Source organism: Camelus bactrianus, chromosome 16 (assembly GCF_048773025.1).
Source record: "Camelus bactrianus isolate YW-2024 breed Bactrian camel chromosome 16, ASM4877302v1, whole genome shotgun sequence".
NCBI lineage: Eukaryota > Metazoa > Chordata > Mammalia > Artiodactyla > Camelidae > Camelus > Camelus bactrianus.
In genome coordinates, this window is record NC_133554.1 from 9602862 (window position 1) to 9617554 (window position 14693).

The 14693-nt window shown below is 39.1% G+C and overlaps 1 protein-coding gene across 7 annotated transcripts in view; it reads right to left on the bottom strand.

Annotated features, from left to right (window-relative positions):
- The window catches only part of KIAA0753 (KIAA0753 ortholog), a 67378-nt gene that overhangs the window by 21158 nt on the left and 31527 nt on the right, over positions 1-14693 (bottom strand). For all 7 annotated transcript variants that reach the window (XR_006724750.2, XM_074342455.1, XM_074342454.1 and 4 more), the window contains exons 7-11: positions 14370-14580; positions 5157-5389; positions 3683-3849; positions 2010-2126; positions 865-954 (exon numbers count right to left, since the gene is read on the bottom strand). Coding sequence is in view for 6 of the 7 variants with exons in the window: in XM_074342455.1 (XP_074198556.1) it covers positions 865-954; positions 2010-2126; positions 3683-3849; positions 5157-5389; positions 14370-14580 (818 nt within the window). In the remaining variant the exon portion in view is untranslated. The remainder of the gene's footprint in view (positions 1-864; positions 955-2009; positions 2127-3682; positions 3850-5156; positions 5390-14369; positions 14581-14693) is intronic.

Here is a 14693-nt window from a genome sequence, read left to right on the forward strand (position 1 = left end):
GGTAACAGAACGCACAGCTATTTCAATGAGACTCTGTTCATATGACTTCAGGGTGAATCGTCATCAGAGCTCAAAAAATAAGCCAATCACAACAGTATCAACTAAACTGTCTCACAGACTTCTTCATGCCGACAGTCAGGTGGTAACACTCTTGGGGGCAAACAGAAAAGGCAACCTCATTGGAAAGCCTTAGGCTGCATTCAACCTAACGGGAAGCAGAAGTACCCAGCAGTCACTCAGGTGAGCAGACCGCACCCCAACCTTTCATCTGGTGAGAGAAAAGCACCTTTGAGGGCAGCAGACAGAGGACTGACCTTTCAGTCAAAATTCCCCCCAAACTGTAGACAGCACTCAAACTCCACACAGAAGAAACATTTCCTAGCAAGAGTCCTGTATAAAATACAAGTAGGCATGCAGGCATCTGGTCGCTCATTCACGCGTCTGTCCCTCCAGCGAGGCCGGGCCCGCACGGCCCAGGCCAGTGGGTGATGCTCTCTACACCCTTCGGAACGGACAGGCACTCACTATCCTTCCTCAGAGGCAAACCCACACTTTCAGTTACTGAAGCCTACCCATTTCTTCAGCTTTGAGTTCATTCAATTCCTTTGTTCTTCTGGAATTTTCAGCAGTCTGTGGAGCCTAGATGACAGCACCAAGGGGTCACCCCGACTCTCCCCAAACCAGCCGGGACTCCCTGGGGCTCCAGGCTGGCTTCTGAGGTGACCTCCAAGTGCTTCACGCAGGCGGATGGCCAATAAACACAGGACGTGTGACTACACTGCTGAGCAATCTCAGCTGGCTGTGAAAGCAGCGGGGGCTGCAGGACAGGCCTGCTCTGTCTTCGTCTCCCTCACAGATAGTTACCTCTGGTTTTGCATTTTGTCCACTTCTTCAGCTTTTAATTCTTCTAATTCCTTCAATCTTTTGGAAGTTTCCGCATCGAGCCAAGCGAGTCTAGCAGACAGTACAAAAGAGTCAGGCCAACCGTGCCTCGAGCCACAGGGGGTCATTACCACAGAAACAGACCAGGCGTGCGACACCCCCAAGGGCCAGCCCCGGCCTCACTGAAGACTCAGGAGGCAGCGAGCCTCCGTGCTGGTAAAGCTCCCATGGTAACGTTCCATGTAGAGACATTTAGCCACAAAAGCACACCTAGTTGGTGTGCAGAGTGACAAAAAGACTGCCCACGAATATTCTCAAGAAAACTAGCCATCACTGCAATTAGGGCTTCTTGCTGAGCTGTGAAGCAAACCTGCTGCTGTATCTTCCTGCTCAAAGAAATGGGCTCCCAGGAGAGCTCTAAGGCAGAGCGAAGTCAAATAAAAACAGAGGAAATGCTTCGGCACAACTTCATTGTGTGCGGAAGGGCTTTGACACTTTCAGTGTCAGATACGGGAACAGTATCAAATTACCTAGCGGTCCACTTTCACTCTGGCTTTCCCATGACTGCAAGAACAATTTCAGCCAAACGAATGCAGAGCGACCTGTTTTCACTGCCCTCTTGCCATGGAACGGCCTCACCTCATCACCGCTATTTACAGCCTATTCTTCAAGTCCTGGTTGCTTTTCCATCTCCCTCCACAAAGCCCAGGCCTCTGCAGAGGTGTCCTGTCCCCCTCCCGAATTCTCTCAGCTTTTAACCCCTCAGCTCATAGGGGACATACCACATTCTATCCTAAATTATAGCTAGTGGTGTGTCCTCCTGCCTGACTGTAAATAACAGAGGCTGGGATTCTGTCCTTTCGCCCCCTTTTTAAAGGTCTCCGCAGATCTCACAGCTGCACCATATACAGAACAAGCAACTGGCAGACAACTGACACACACGCAATTTTTGAATGAATTAAATAAAAGAGGGGTTCACTGTCTAAGCTGCATAATTTGACAGAGAAGTTTAGTAATCTCCATTTTAAATAGCCAACTTTATACATAGGAAGGAGAAGAGCTCACTTGAGAATCCATGTGAATGGGGCCCTTTACTTTTCAAAGATTTGACAAATTCCAGCACAAACCTCACGGCTTCGTGCTCAACGGCACCTCTCAACTGACTCTCCTGAGTCTCTTCTTGCTGGAGAGACTGTTCTTTAGTGGCGTCTTTGGGGCTAGATTTCACCTTTAGCCAGGCAGCACTGCAAAAAATAGAACACTCTGCTTTTGTAATCATTCACTACACATCCAATGACTCATCAAAAGGTGCCGGCTCAGAGAAGACAAGAGCGTTAAACCGACGGTGAGCCACAGGATGGGGCTCTAAACTGGAAGCTGAATGGGAAGCAGGGTGAGACCTGCCAGGGTTCAGGCTCAGTGTCAAGGAGAGAAGTCCTCTTTTGCTTTATGGAAGCAATCACTATTTTAAATGAAAAAACAATTGTCAGTTGCAGAATAATAGGTGAACTTCAATAAAACCCTGTTATAATACATAGATTTGGGTCACTAATTACACTGCAGGTCACATAGCAACTCTGCACCTTTATAAGGCCTGCTACAGCACTTTGAGCCCAGAAGCGTATCCCCTCCCCTCCCTCACCCGCCACACATACACTCTAGAAGATGGCCCGTTGTGTATTCAGTTTGCAATAGAAACTCCAACCAACTGATGTCTTTATGAGCTTACCAAGTGAATTCATGTCTCTATAATAATATATTACATAAAAATATAGAATTTAGAGCAGAGAAATAAAAGCAAAATGGAAGACAGATTATGAAATCAGAAGACCTGATTTTAGTCCCAGCTCCGCTGTATAAGCAAGACATGCGATTCTCCAGACCCTGTTTCTTCCACTTTAAAGTAAGTACAACCATCCATTCAGAATCATGCAGAGTCTTAAGGGGGCTCGATCCCACCAGGCTCCTCACCTTGTCCCCTGCTGGCCTCTTAAGAACTGGACCCTTCGAGTCACCAATCTTCTCACTCACTCTCCTCCCCACATTACTGCTTTCTGCTCCCTTCTTTTTAGTGTCCAACCTCCAGGTCCTTTCCATTGTGTTTTCAAGACCTACTGTCCCCTGGTACAAAGTTCTCTTCACTTTTAACCAACTCCCCAAAGACTGTTTCCGCCTCACTGGACTCTGAGGCCCCTGCAGGGCAATCCCTTCTCCCTAGCTCCATGACAGTGGGTCCTCAACTCCATGGGCTATGAGTGAGGGTGACAAGGCAGTAATGTCAGCACACTCCTAACTGGCCCCTCAGTCAGGACAGCGACTATGAGATTTGCATGGTTTTATAATTCATCATTATCTTGACTTAGAATTGAAATTATTTTTAGGTATTAATTCATTCAGCAAAGATCTACTGAATGCCCGTAAATCTTAGTAGCGTGTCAGGCACTGTGCTAGGCACTGAACATTCAGATACAATGAAGGAACACTTCCTGGCCTCAAGTAACTAGAATCTACTGGGTGAAGAGACAAGTCAAAGGAAGCCCATGATCCTCCATACAGCGAACATGTCCGCAGGGCATCGGGGTGACCCATGGGAGGTCACCCTACCCATAGTCAGGTGGGGAAAAAGAGCCAACAGGCTTCTAGACAAAAATGTCTCATGTATTACTCATCCAAATAAGCTTTTCTTCTTAACGGGAACAAAGGCTGCTGCTTTATTTGCTCTAAGCAATAGGCCACCTTTGATCTGTGGAGGAAAAATAAAATTACATACCCAGATGGTTCCTTGAATTTTTTTACGTACCATTTAGGAGATGCTGGTGGGGATGTGGGGTTCGCAGGTATCCAAGGAGCCCTATGATCTTTCATAGGCTGCTGGTTCATTTTTAATCTGGATGAGACTGTTGTCTGTTGCAACCTGCTTTTGCTGTGAGCTTGGGCTGGTCTATTTTTTTCAGATTTGTGGAGTCCCTGTAAGAGATAAATATGAATTATAAAGCCAAATGGACACCAGAGAAATCAGTTTTAACTCTGGCTTACTGACGCTTCAAATGTCCCTATGCTATTCATGCAGCCATTCAGCAAAAACCTTAGTGCAAAGTACTGTGGTAGAAGTCTGGGGAGGTTATAAACTACCCCGAAACAGCCCTGGCTGTAGGGAGGGGGTAGGAGGGATAAAATTGGAATCCCTGGCTTTGCCATGCTTATTTATATATTTATATATATTCATATATATATATACATATTTATATATATTCATATATATATACACATATATATATATATATATTCCTAATTAAACAAAAGAGGTAAACTGTAAAACATTCTTGGTTAAAATGCTTAACATCTCTGAGTCTTAGGTTTCTCATCTGTAAAACGGGAGACAATGTCTTCATGAGTTTCTAGACAATTAAAAGGGCTGATGTAGCAGGATGATGAAGGCAGAAAGGCACACGCCATCTGAATAGAAGAACTAATTTAAAAAGTTCCAGAGGAGGCTGTCTTGGAGAAGAGCACCAAGCTGAATTCGCACGGCTCAATCCTGGCTTCCCAATGACCTCCTTTAAGAGTTTGTTTGGAGAGGAATGAAGATTTGATCTTAATCCATGATCTATCAGTAAGTGGTGATAATTGCTAAGTATCCTTCTTCTGGGTTCACCTGACAATATGCAGGTCTGGTACAGAAGCCTCTGGGCAACACCACCAACGGGAGTGGGAGTAATTACATTACGGGGATTTAGACTAGGAGGTGGTCATCTGGCCAGCTCTCCACTGGTAGGGCTTTAAGTGAAATTTTAGACAGAAGCTTAAAATATGATGTACTTCCAAGGCAGCTAGCTCCCAAAGCCCTATTAGAAAGTACTCACCCTGCCTTTCAATAATAAGTGATTATTATTCATCAATATTTATCTTCAGCAGGAACCAAATCTTAATCCCCTCAAATTTCACACTTTCAAAGCAGAAGCAGAAAAAAACCCAAAATTTTAAAATAGCCTGCCCAATTAAGACCTTGGTATCAAATTAGTTAGGATCTTACCAAGCCAGGGCAAGAGAGAAGGCCCTGTCTTAGAAACAATATTAAAATTTGTTATTTTCGTTCAAAAAAAAACCGACTTGGAGCTAAGCTAAATCAGTTTAGTTTTGATAGTTGGACTCAAGGGCTCTGGCATGCAAATACCCGAGAACTCAAATCCTGGCTCCACTGCTCACCAGCCTGTGTGACCTTGGACAATGTCAGAGTAATACAAATGGACCAAAAGAAAGGCGTGATTTCATACTTGCTGTCGTCTGGCCGGTGCCAGAGTATCTTTCTTCCTAAAAGGCGCATTCTCAGTCACAAGCTTCTTTTTCACCGCTCTTGTTTTTGCCAGGGCTAATGCCTCTCCTTTGAAGCTTGCATTTTGGTCTACAATAGACGGCGCTTCTTCCGGAAGGATATCCGCATCTAATACATCAAGCTCATTCTCCAACCTCTGGGTCACTGTAAGCTCCGTATCAGGTTGATACTTATCTGTATGGAGATTTCAGAAGGACAAACTGAGGGAAATGCTATTTGAATCAAATGAGAATGATTATCTCGAGACAGATAAGCTCACAATACCCTGTTAAAAACTGAGGTGTTTTGCTACCAAAGTTGCTCCTGATCCTGTGACCCCGACTGCAGCTCTACAAGCAGAACCCGAAGTGCCATGGCTGACTCCCTGGATCTCACCTCCCACAGTTACTCGTTCATCAGGTCCCTGGGATCCTCATCCTTCAGTTATCTCTTGCACTTATCTCTGGCCTTCCTGCCCTTCTGCCACTACCCAAGGTCAGGCCTGCAATATCCTGTGACTGTAGTAACAGCTTCTCCTAATTGACCCCTTCCTTATCTTCCAGCACACCTTCTCTTGGTTATCATTTTTTTTTATAAGATGTAAATATTTAAATGTCACTTCTCAAAACCTTCAGTGGTTCCTAATTTGATACAGAATAAAGTCTTAACTTCATATATGACATTCAACCTGTAATGGGAGAGAAAATAAAACTGTCTTTATTTGAAGATGAGATTTTTCTGTACAGAAAAAAATTTGAGAATCTACAGATAAGCAATTAGAGTTAAGAACAGAGTTTAGCAAGATTTTCAAATAAAAGAAGAATATATAAAAATATCATTCCCACATATCAAAGTAACTAAATAGAGAAAATGTAAGAGGTAAAAAAAATTCCCATTAACATTAGCAAATAAAACCATAAGGCACTTAGGAAGAAATCTAACAAAAGATGTTTAAGACCTTTATAGAAAAAATTCAAATATTTTTAAAGGCCATGAAAGAAAATTTGGATCAATTGTTTTCACTAATGAAAATAAACACTGTAAAGATGTCAGTTCTCCCCAAAGTGATCTATAATTTCAAATGCAAATTCAATTAAAATCAAAACAAATTTCTTGGTGGATTTAAACATGCTGATGCTAAAATGCTTATGAAGTGTAAGACAGCCCAAATAATTCTGAGGAACAACAACAAAGTGGGCAGTGGGGCGGAGGTGGGAGTCTGATTCTCCCAGAGATAAAGTGTTCGTGATAAAGCGGTAATAATTAAGGCAGTGTGGGAGTGATGCAGGAACAGGCGGAAAACCAAAGAAGCAGGACGGATGAGACAAAGGCAGTATGACAAATCAGTGAGTATGAACTGGATTCTTCAATAAATCGTGCCAAAATCATCAGTATCCACAGGTAACGAAATAAAGCAGGAGCCTTGCCTCACACTGAACACTTAAATCCGAAATGTCATAAAGACACAGACGTGAAAAGAAAACTTTAAAACTTTTAGATAAAAATATAGAAGAATATGATTATGACATCAGGGCAGAAAAGGCTTTCTTAAAGTCAAATACGTTAACATATTTAAATTTAATTACACAAACTACAACTTCCTTTTGACAAAAAGACACCATAAAGTCACAGACAATCCAGAGTCTGGAAGTAGATCTCTATAATGCATATAATTAACATAGGATTAGTATCCAGGATATACAAAGAACACCTATGAATCTAAAAAAAAAAAAAAATCCAATAGAGAAACAGGCAAAGGATAGAAAATGGCAATTTAGAGAGAAAATCTGAACTGTCAATAAGAACATGAAAAGATGATTACCAGTAATCAGAAAAATTCAGATTAAAACAATGAGGCACCATTTCACATCCATCAGATTGGGGGGAAATTTTTAATGTGACCATACCAAGTATAAACTGGGATGCAGGAAAAAAAGCACTCTCACAAGCTACTAGTGCAGGAGTAAATTGGCCCAGCTCCCTGAAGATTCGCCCATACTGCCGCCCAGCACACTCACTCCTGGTACATACTCAGCCTAGAGGAAGCTTCACGTGTGTACCTGGGAAGATGTGATGAGCATGGATATTCACTTCATCACTGTTTGTAAAAGCAAAAACGTGGGAACAACTCAAATGTCCATCAGTAAGAACTAAGAATAAACTGTGGTAATATTCATACAAGGGAAACCTATACAGTGGTTACATTACTAAATTAGAATTCATGCCTCAATATGTACAAGTTTTACAAACTAAGGGGGGGAGCAAACTGCAGAATGATGCATCTGCAAGACATTAACATGAAATGCACAGCATTTGAAACAATACTTTATATTGTCTATGGATAGACAGGTAAGCGGTACAAGTGTAAAATCAGGGCAGGGCTACATTATAATAACAAGAGTAACAGCTGTGAGGGAGCGAGGGCTATAGAATGGGGAGAGAAATACAAAAGGGACTTCAGGTACAACTGCCATATTTTATTTCTAAGAAAAAAATTCTGAAGCAAATAAAGCAAAAATGTTAAAAATTTGTTAAATCTGGGTAGTGGATATACAAGTGTTTACTATTTTCATCCTTTTCTATATGTTTTAAATATTCCATAATAAAAGGAAAACTGAATTTGGACGACTTTAACAACAGTAGGACAAGGGCCAGACTCCCCTTGTATCACATTTCTAATCTGGTACTTTTCAAGGCCATGGAAGTTACACAGTAAGGATATATTAATTGGAAGGAAAGAATGCTCAGACTAAATTCTCAGTCTATAATTTATTTATTAACCCCCAAGTTTACATATAGCAAGGCAACGCTGACCTCTAGGTCCTGATGCCTTTTCAGTTATGATTTGCATAAATCAACATGCAAATGTAGTGTAAGTTTCAAGGGCAGTTGAGTTTGAAGACATGGCTGGTAGTGGGGAGGGAACCACCATTCTTACATCTGATGAGTTATACTAATGCAACCATTTCAAGAACATTTCAGAAGCCGCTAAAGAAATGCACCAGCCAACAATTACATAAATCACAAGACCAAATCAGGCTCACACATGTCCCAACTGAAAAGGGCAAAGAGGGTGTCTTCCATGCAAGTGGCTCTCTATGACTTTTAGGGGTGGGAGGTGGGAAAAAGGAGACCTTAGGAGGTCAGAATGCAGGAATTAGGTAGAATGCAGAAAATGCAACCTTCTGAAATCCAGATCATAAAGACAAGAAAAACACAAATAAAATAAATAAAGAGGGCTACCACAACCTTCCCCATGAGCAACTGTATTAAATTTGCAAAGTGGCTAATGATAATCACACCCTAGTCTGTAATGATGATGATAACAATGATTTTATCATCATCTCTTACATCTGTACACTTTTTCTGTTTCTGACATAATTCACATTCACATTTGAGGCTCACCATGACCCACAGAGCAGGTAGGGCAATGATTACTACAATTTTTCAGATGAGGAAATAACAGTTAAGGATTTTACTCAAGGTCACAAGGACAGCAAGCAGCAAAGTCACATCTTTCGACTCTCGGTTCAGGGCTAGGCCCATTCATTCTGCCCCGTCAGCAACTGTGGAGATGTTCCACAGAGACACATTATCCAGACAACTGGAGCTTACTGACTTCTTTACGAATTATCTAATTTACTACTCACAACAACTCAATGAGTCACAGAGGACAAGGACTGCAGGCGGACCTGGGAGACACTGCAGGTTCGGTTCCACCACAATAAAGCAAATATCACAATAAAGCAAGCCACACACATTTTTTTGTTTCCCAGGGCATATAAAGTTATGCTTGCACCATACTGTATGTAGTCTATTAAGGGTACAAAAGCATTATGTCTAAAAAAACAATGTATAGGTCTTAATTTAAAAATAATTTATCACTAAAAAATGCTAACCATCATCTGACAATGCAGGGTTGCCACAAACTTTCAATTGGTAAAACCCACAGTATCTGCAAAGCACAATCAAGTGAAGCATAATAAAGTCAGGTATGCCTGTGTTATCCCCAGTCACAGGTGAAAAACTTAAGGTTCAGAGAGATGAAGTCATCAAACCAGGATCACAAACTGGCAGAGCTGGGACTAGAGGTCAGGTCTTTCCGGCCCACGTTTTCTACAGGTGGTGTGCCTTCCTGCTTTCCCACATCTGTGCCTGTGCTGAGTTTTGCACAGCAGGTCTCCCAACTCATCTCTCCGAAGCTGGTCCTCACCTTTCACCACTCAGCTCTCGTCTTCTAACTCACTGAGGACACACGTCTCTGCACACAGCCCTAGAAAATTCTCCACATTTCCTCCACAGTATCATAAATGAGCCCCCCAATACCCAGAACGCGTTACTGTGATTTGCAGCTCAGAAGCCTCTTCCTGCTCTGTTACACTTCTTCACAGAGCCACTCACTTAAGTGCCTAACTATGTGCCGGCCCCTGGGCTACCACTGAGGACATAAGGGCAGAGAGACATCACAGTTGTCCTGAGGGAAATCCCAGGACAGTAAATATCTAACAGTAACTGAGTAAGTTAGATTCTGCTGCATTCATGATGGAAGTGCTGCCCTAAGCTATGGAGGTTCCACAGAATCAGTAGAAGATTGAGAAATAAATCAGATGAAAACCGGACTAATGTATAACTTTCAAATCAGTAGAGGAAACAAAATGAAACAAGAAACATTTGATTAACATAGTAAATTACAACAAAGAAAAAAGTGGCAAATGAAAAACAAAATAAGGTAGAAAGAAGTTCATATGTGTTATTAATCTCAGTAAATGTAAGTAGGTTAAATACAGAACTGTACGACAGGGATAAAAATACCAATTATTTGCAAGGGACATTCTTAAAACAGCAAAGTAAGGGATGGAAAATGTTATTCTAGGCAAATGCCTAACAAATTTGGTAGATGAAACAATATTAATATCAAACAAAACAGACTCCAAAGTGAACAATATTAAAAAGACACAGATATTTAAAAATAACACATAAAATCCACCGAAAAAGGTTTATCAGTAAGGAACTCATGCATCTAATAGCACAACTTCAAAATGTACAAAACAAAAATCAATAGAAATACAATGAGAAATTTTAAAAGTCTCAAGTATCACAAGAGACTTTAACATAACTTTGTATCAGTCACCTACAGATCAAGCAAATAAAACCAGAAAACTATAGAAGAAAAAGAACATAAGGAATAAAGATTGGAAAGGAGGAAATAAACCAATGGTTATATTTAAGATGATATGACTGTATACATTGCAAAACAAATGATCTGCAGATAAATTATTAGAAAAAATTAGCTTAGCAAGGTTGCTAGATACAAGATTAGTACACAAAATCAACTACATGACTATACATCCACAATATACATTAGAAATCAAATTTTAAAAAGACATCATTTACCAGAGGACTGAAAATAGCAATACGAAGGAATAAACCTAATTAAAGATGAGCAAAACCATAAACACACACACTATAAATTACTGAGAGTATTTACAGACACCCTAAATAAACAGAGTGATATACCCTGTTCATGGATTAGGAAATTCAATACTGTAAAGATACCAATTCCTCATCAGAATTCCAATAGGTTGTTTGTTGTTGGGATGGGAGATGGTGAAAATGAACAAATTCTGATCCTAAAATTTTTATGGAAATACCAAAGGTCAATATTAGCCAAGACATTCTGGAAGAACAGATGGCAAAAGCTGTTCTACTAGATATTCAGACTTAGAATAATTAAGACACTGTACACTAGCATAAGAACCAAAAATTAAACAATAAGTTTATACTGTATAGAACTGGGAACTATATTCAATATCTTGTAACTTATGGTGAAAAAGAATATGAAAATGAATATATGTTCATGTATGACTGAACCACTATGCTATGTACCAGAAATTGACATAATACTGTAAACTGACTATACTTCAATATATATATATATATATATTTTTTTTTTTAAAGAACCAACAATTAGATCAATGGATGAGAACAGAGGACCCAGAAACTGACCCACACCTATGTGGACACAATTTACAACAAAAGTGGCACTGTAAACCACTGTAGAACAAATAATGCTAGTTCATCTGGATATCCATGGGAAGAAAATGAAACTTTTCTAGGAAATAACATTTAAAAAAAGTCTTCTTAACTTTGGCATAGGGATAAGCTTCTTAAATAGGATCCAAAAACAAACCCAAAAAAACCTATACAGGAAGAGACTGCTACACTGGATTACAGTGAAATTAAGAATTCTGTTCATCAAAAGATACCACTGCAACATTTAAAAGCTAACCACGTCTTATTTCTAAGAGGATACTTATGACACAGGTAACTGAGTGGGTCCATGTGCAGAATACTCCCACAAAGAACTCCTACAAATCAATAAAAAAAAAGAATAAAGAGAAAGAAAGGAAAAAAAGAGTAGAAAACAAGAAGGTGAAAGAGAGAGAGAAAGGCAGGGAGGGAGCAGTGGGCAGGAGACTTAACTGGCACATCACAAAAGAAGACATGAAAATGGCCCATAAACACATGAAAAAGGACTCACCATTAATCATCCAGAAAATGTAAACTAAAACCACAATGACAGCCTCACGCACCAACCAGGTGCCTAAAATTAAAAAAACTAATAACTAGTGCTGGCAAGGATGTGTAGCAACTGTTGTCATATACTCTTGGTTGGAGTATAAAAGGATAAAATGACTTTGAAAAAAATCTTAGAGTTGAACAAATACATACCCTAATGACCTATCAATTATACTCCTGGGAATATGTCCAACAGAAACACCCACATACATGTACCAAGAGACATTTACAAGAAACAATCACAGTAGTTTCCCTTATAATCACCCCAAACTGGAAAAACACCCAAAGATGAAAACAATGGGACAAATAAATGGCTAATAGTAATACAATGGAATACAGCAATGAACAGAAACAAATCACAGCGACACAAACACAGCAGATGAACCTCACAAAGTGTAAAGTGGAAGAAGCCAGTCACAAGAAAACACCTACTGTATGATTCTATTTTTATAAAGTTCCAAATTAGGCAAACCCAAAGTACAGCATTAAAGACCAGAATGGTAGTTAACACATGGGAAGAAGCAGGGGAGAGAGACTGCGAGAGGAGAGAACAGGGGGACTTCTCAGTGCTCGTAATGTTCCATGTCTTGGCTTGCGTAGTGGTCACGCATAAAAGTCTGTTTTCTGATAACTGAGCTGCAAATTTATATTCGTGTACTTTTCTATCTGTACATTCCACTTCTACTAAAAAAAAAAAAGGAAAACTAGTTTACTGGATTTGTCCACACTCTTCGATATAAATGGTACAATAAAAAATTCAATATTAAAATCTTAAAACTACTTTAAAACACTATCAATGCATATGTCAGCTTAAGAAAAAAAAAAAAAAAAGAGGAAAAGAAAATCTCTTAGTAAAACAGAATAGAAGAAAATTTCCTTAACTTCACATGCAGATTTGCCAAAAATCAGCAGTCAGCAAAACATAAAAAAAAACATTTCCTTTAAACTGGGAAGGGGGAGTTGCAGAAAGAGCTGATATCCACCACTACAGCTATTATTCAATATTATCCAGAACTAAAATCCATTTAATAAAGCAAAAAGAGAAAAAAAGAAAGGTATAAAGGTTGCAAAGAGAGAGGTAAAACTTTACTTATACGTAGGTGAGCTCATCTATCTGTTAATTCAAAATTAACAAAATCTCATCATTTCATCAAATCTGAAATATCAAGTATAAGACATATACATATTTTATGCACCAATGGGAAAGTTTAAAATATCATCAGCTAATTATGAGATCTCATCAATCTAAGAATGCATCCCAATTTCAGAAATGTTCAAATGTATACCTTAGAACAATAAATACAAAAACAATGTACAAATCCAACAGCTCTCATGTAAGTAGCAATAACCAATCCCAAAATCTAACTTAAAAAAAATTCTGTTCAGAATAGCAATAAAAACTATAAAATATAGAACCTGGAAATAAACCTAATAAGGAATTTACGAATTCTTATGTATTCCTATGTCAGGAATCCTGATATGCAAAAAATTCTAAAATTTAACTAAAGAGATAGAAAAGAAGCATAAATAAATTGATAAGATAATTTCACATTGTAAAGATGTCATTTCTCCCCTAATTAAACTATGAACTCAACATAATACCCATCAAAATCCCAACAGCATTTTTCGTGGAGCTTGACAAGCTCATTCTAAATTCCTCTGAAGATAAAGCAATCACCATCAGCAAAATTTTGAAAAAGAAGAACAAAGAGGGAAGAATTGCCTCATAAAATATTAAAATATGTAGGAAAGAATGGTTTTGCCTAGAAAATTAAAATTCTCTGTGCAAGAAAAGATATAAACAAAATTCAAAAGTAAGTGTCTAAGAGAAAATATTCACAATATATGTAAATCAGAAGAGGATTAAGATCCAAAATGTATAAAGAACTAGTATACATCCATAAGCAAAAGAAAGAACCCAGCGTGGAGCCGGTAAAGGATATGAACAGACAAATCACAGAAGAAGAAATAAACAAGGCTAAGGAACATGTAAAAGAATAACCTTCCTCACTAGGAATCAGGAAAATGCAATATAAAACTAAGATGCCATTTTTCACTGACAGCCTAGAAAATTTTTTATATTTCACTATATAAAGTACTTGGCAAGGATGTGAGGAAATACATACTGATGGTCACTGCTAGTCAAAACATAACTGTACGCTTATTTTCAAGGGCAAGTTGGCAGTGTTTGTTTAAATGTGCAATTCCACTTATTGGAATAAGAATTTATTTATTACCTATGTAAAAAAATACATATATATCAATCAAATGTCTGCATGTGCTTATGTATATATCTATCATTAAATTGTAAATAAACAAATAAAAAAAAAAAAAGTAGAGTTCTAACTTCCAGCTTGGTTAGCCCAAACATGATGATGCAGGAAAAGGGAATTGACTTTTCTCCACCCTTCTCTATAGAAAAATACTCCAGCCTCTAGCCTAAGGAAGCATCTTGGTTGCTATTCACTTATCCTAGTTCAAGTGCACCTCCTGTGGACTAGGTTTTAAATCCTGACTTTTCCCTCAGTGCAGTAACTGTTACAGTCCACACAATTTTAAACAAAGTATCTTGCAATAAACACTGTAGGACACATACCAGCAAGAAGCTTCTTTGCCACTGAAGGTTGTCCTGTTTCCTGGGGAAGTACCTCCTTTGCTATGAAGGGCCTCCTCTCACTCTTTGGAGATGTACTTTGCCATCTCTCCAAGGCCCTTTGGCTACTGATAGGAAATCTGCTCCGAACTTCACTGAAACATTTCTTTGCCTTTTTTGGTGACAGTTTCTTTTCCAGGAGGGATTCCAAAGCCTGCCACAAAACAGTCAATCATTCTCTTAGTTTATCTCACAAAAGTCTGACTTTTAATCACAAAACCAAAAATGAGGAGAGAAATGTGTTATCAAATGGCTATCTCTAATGGT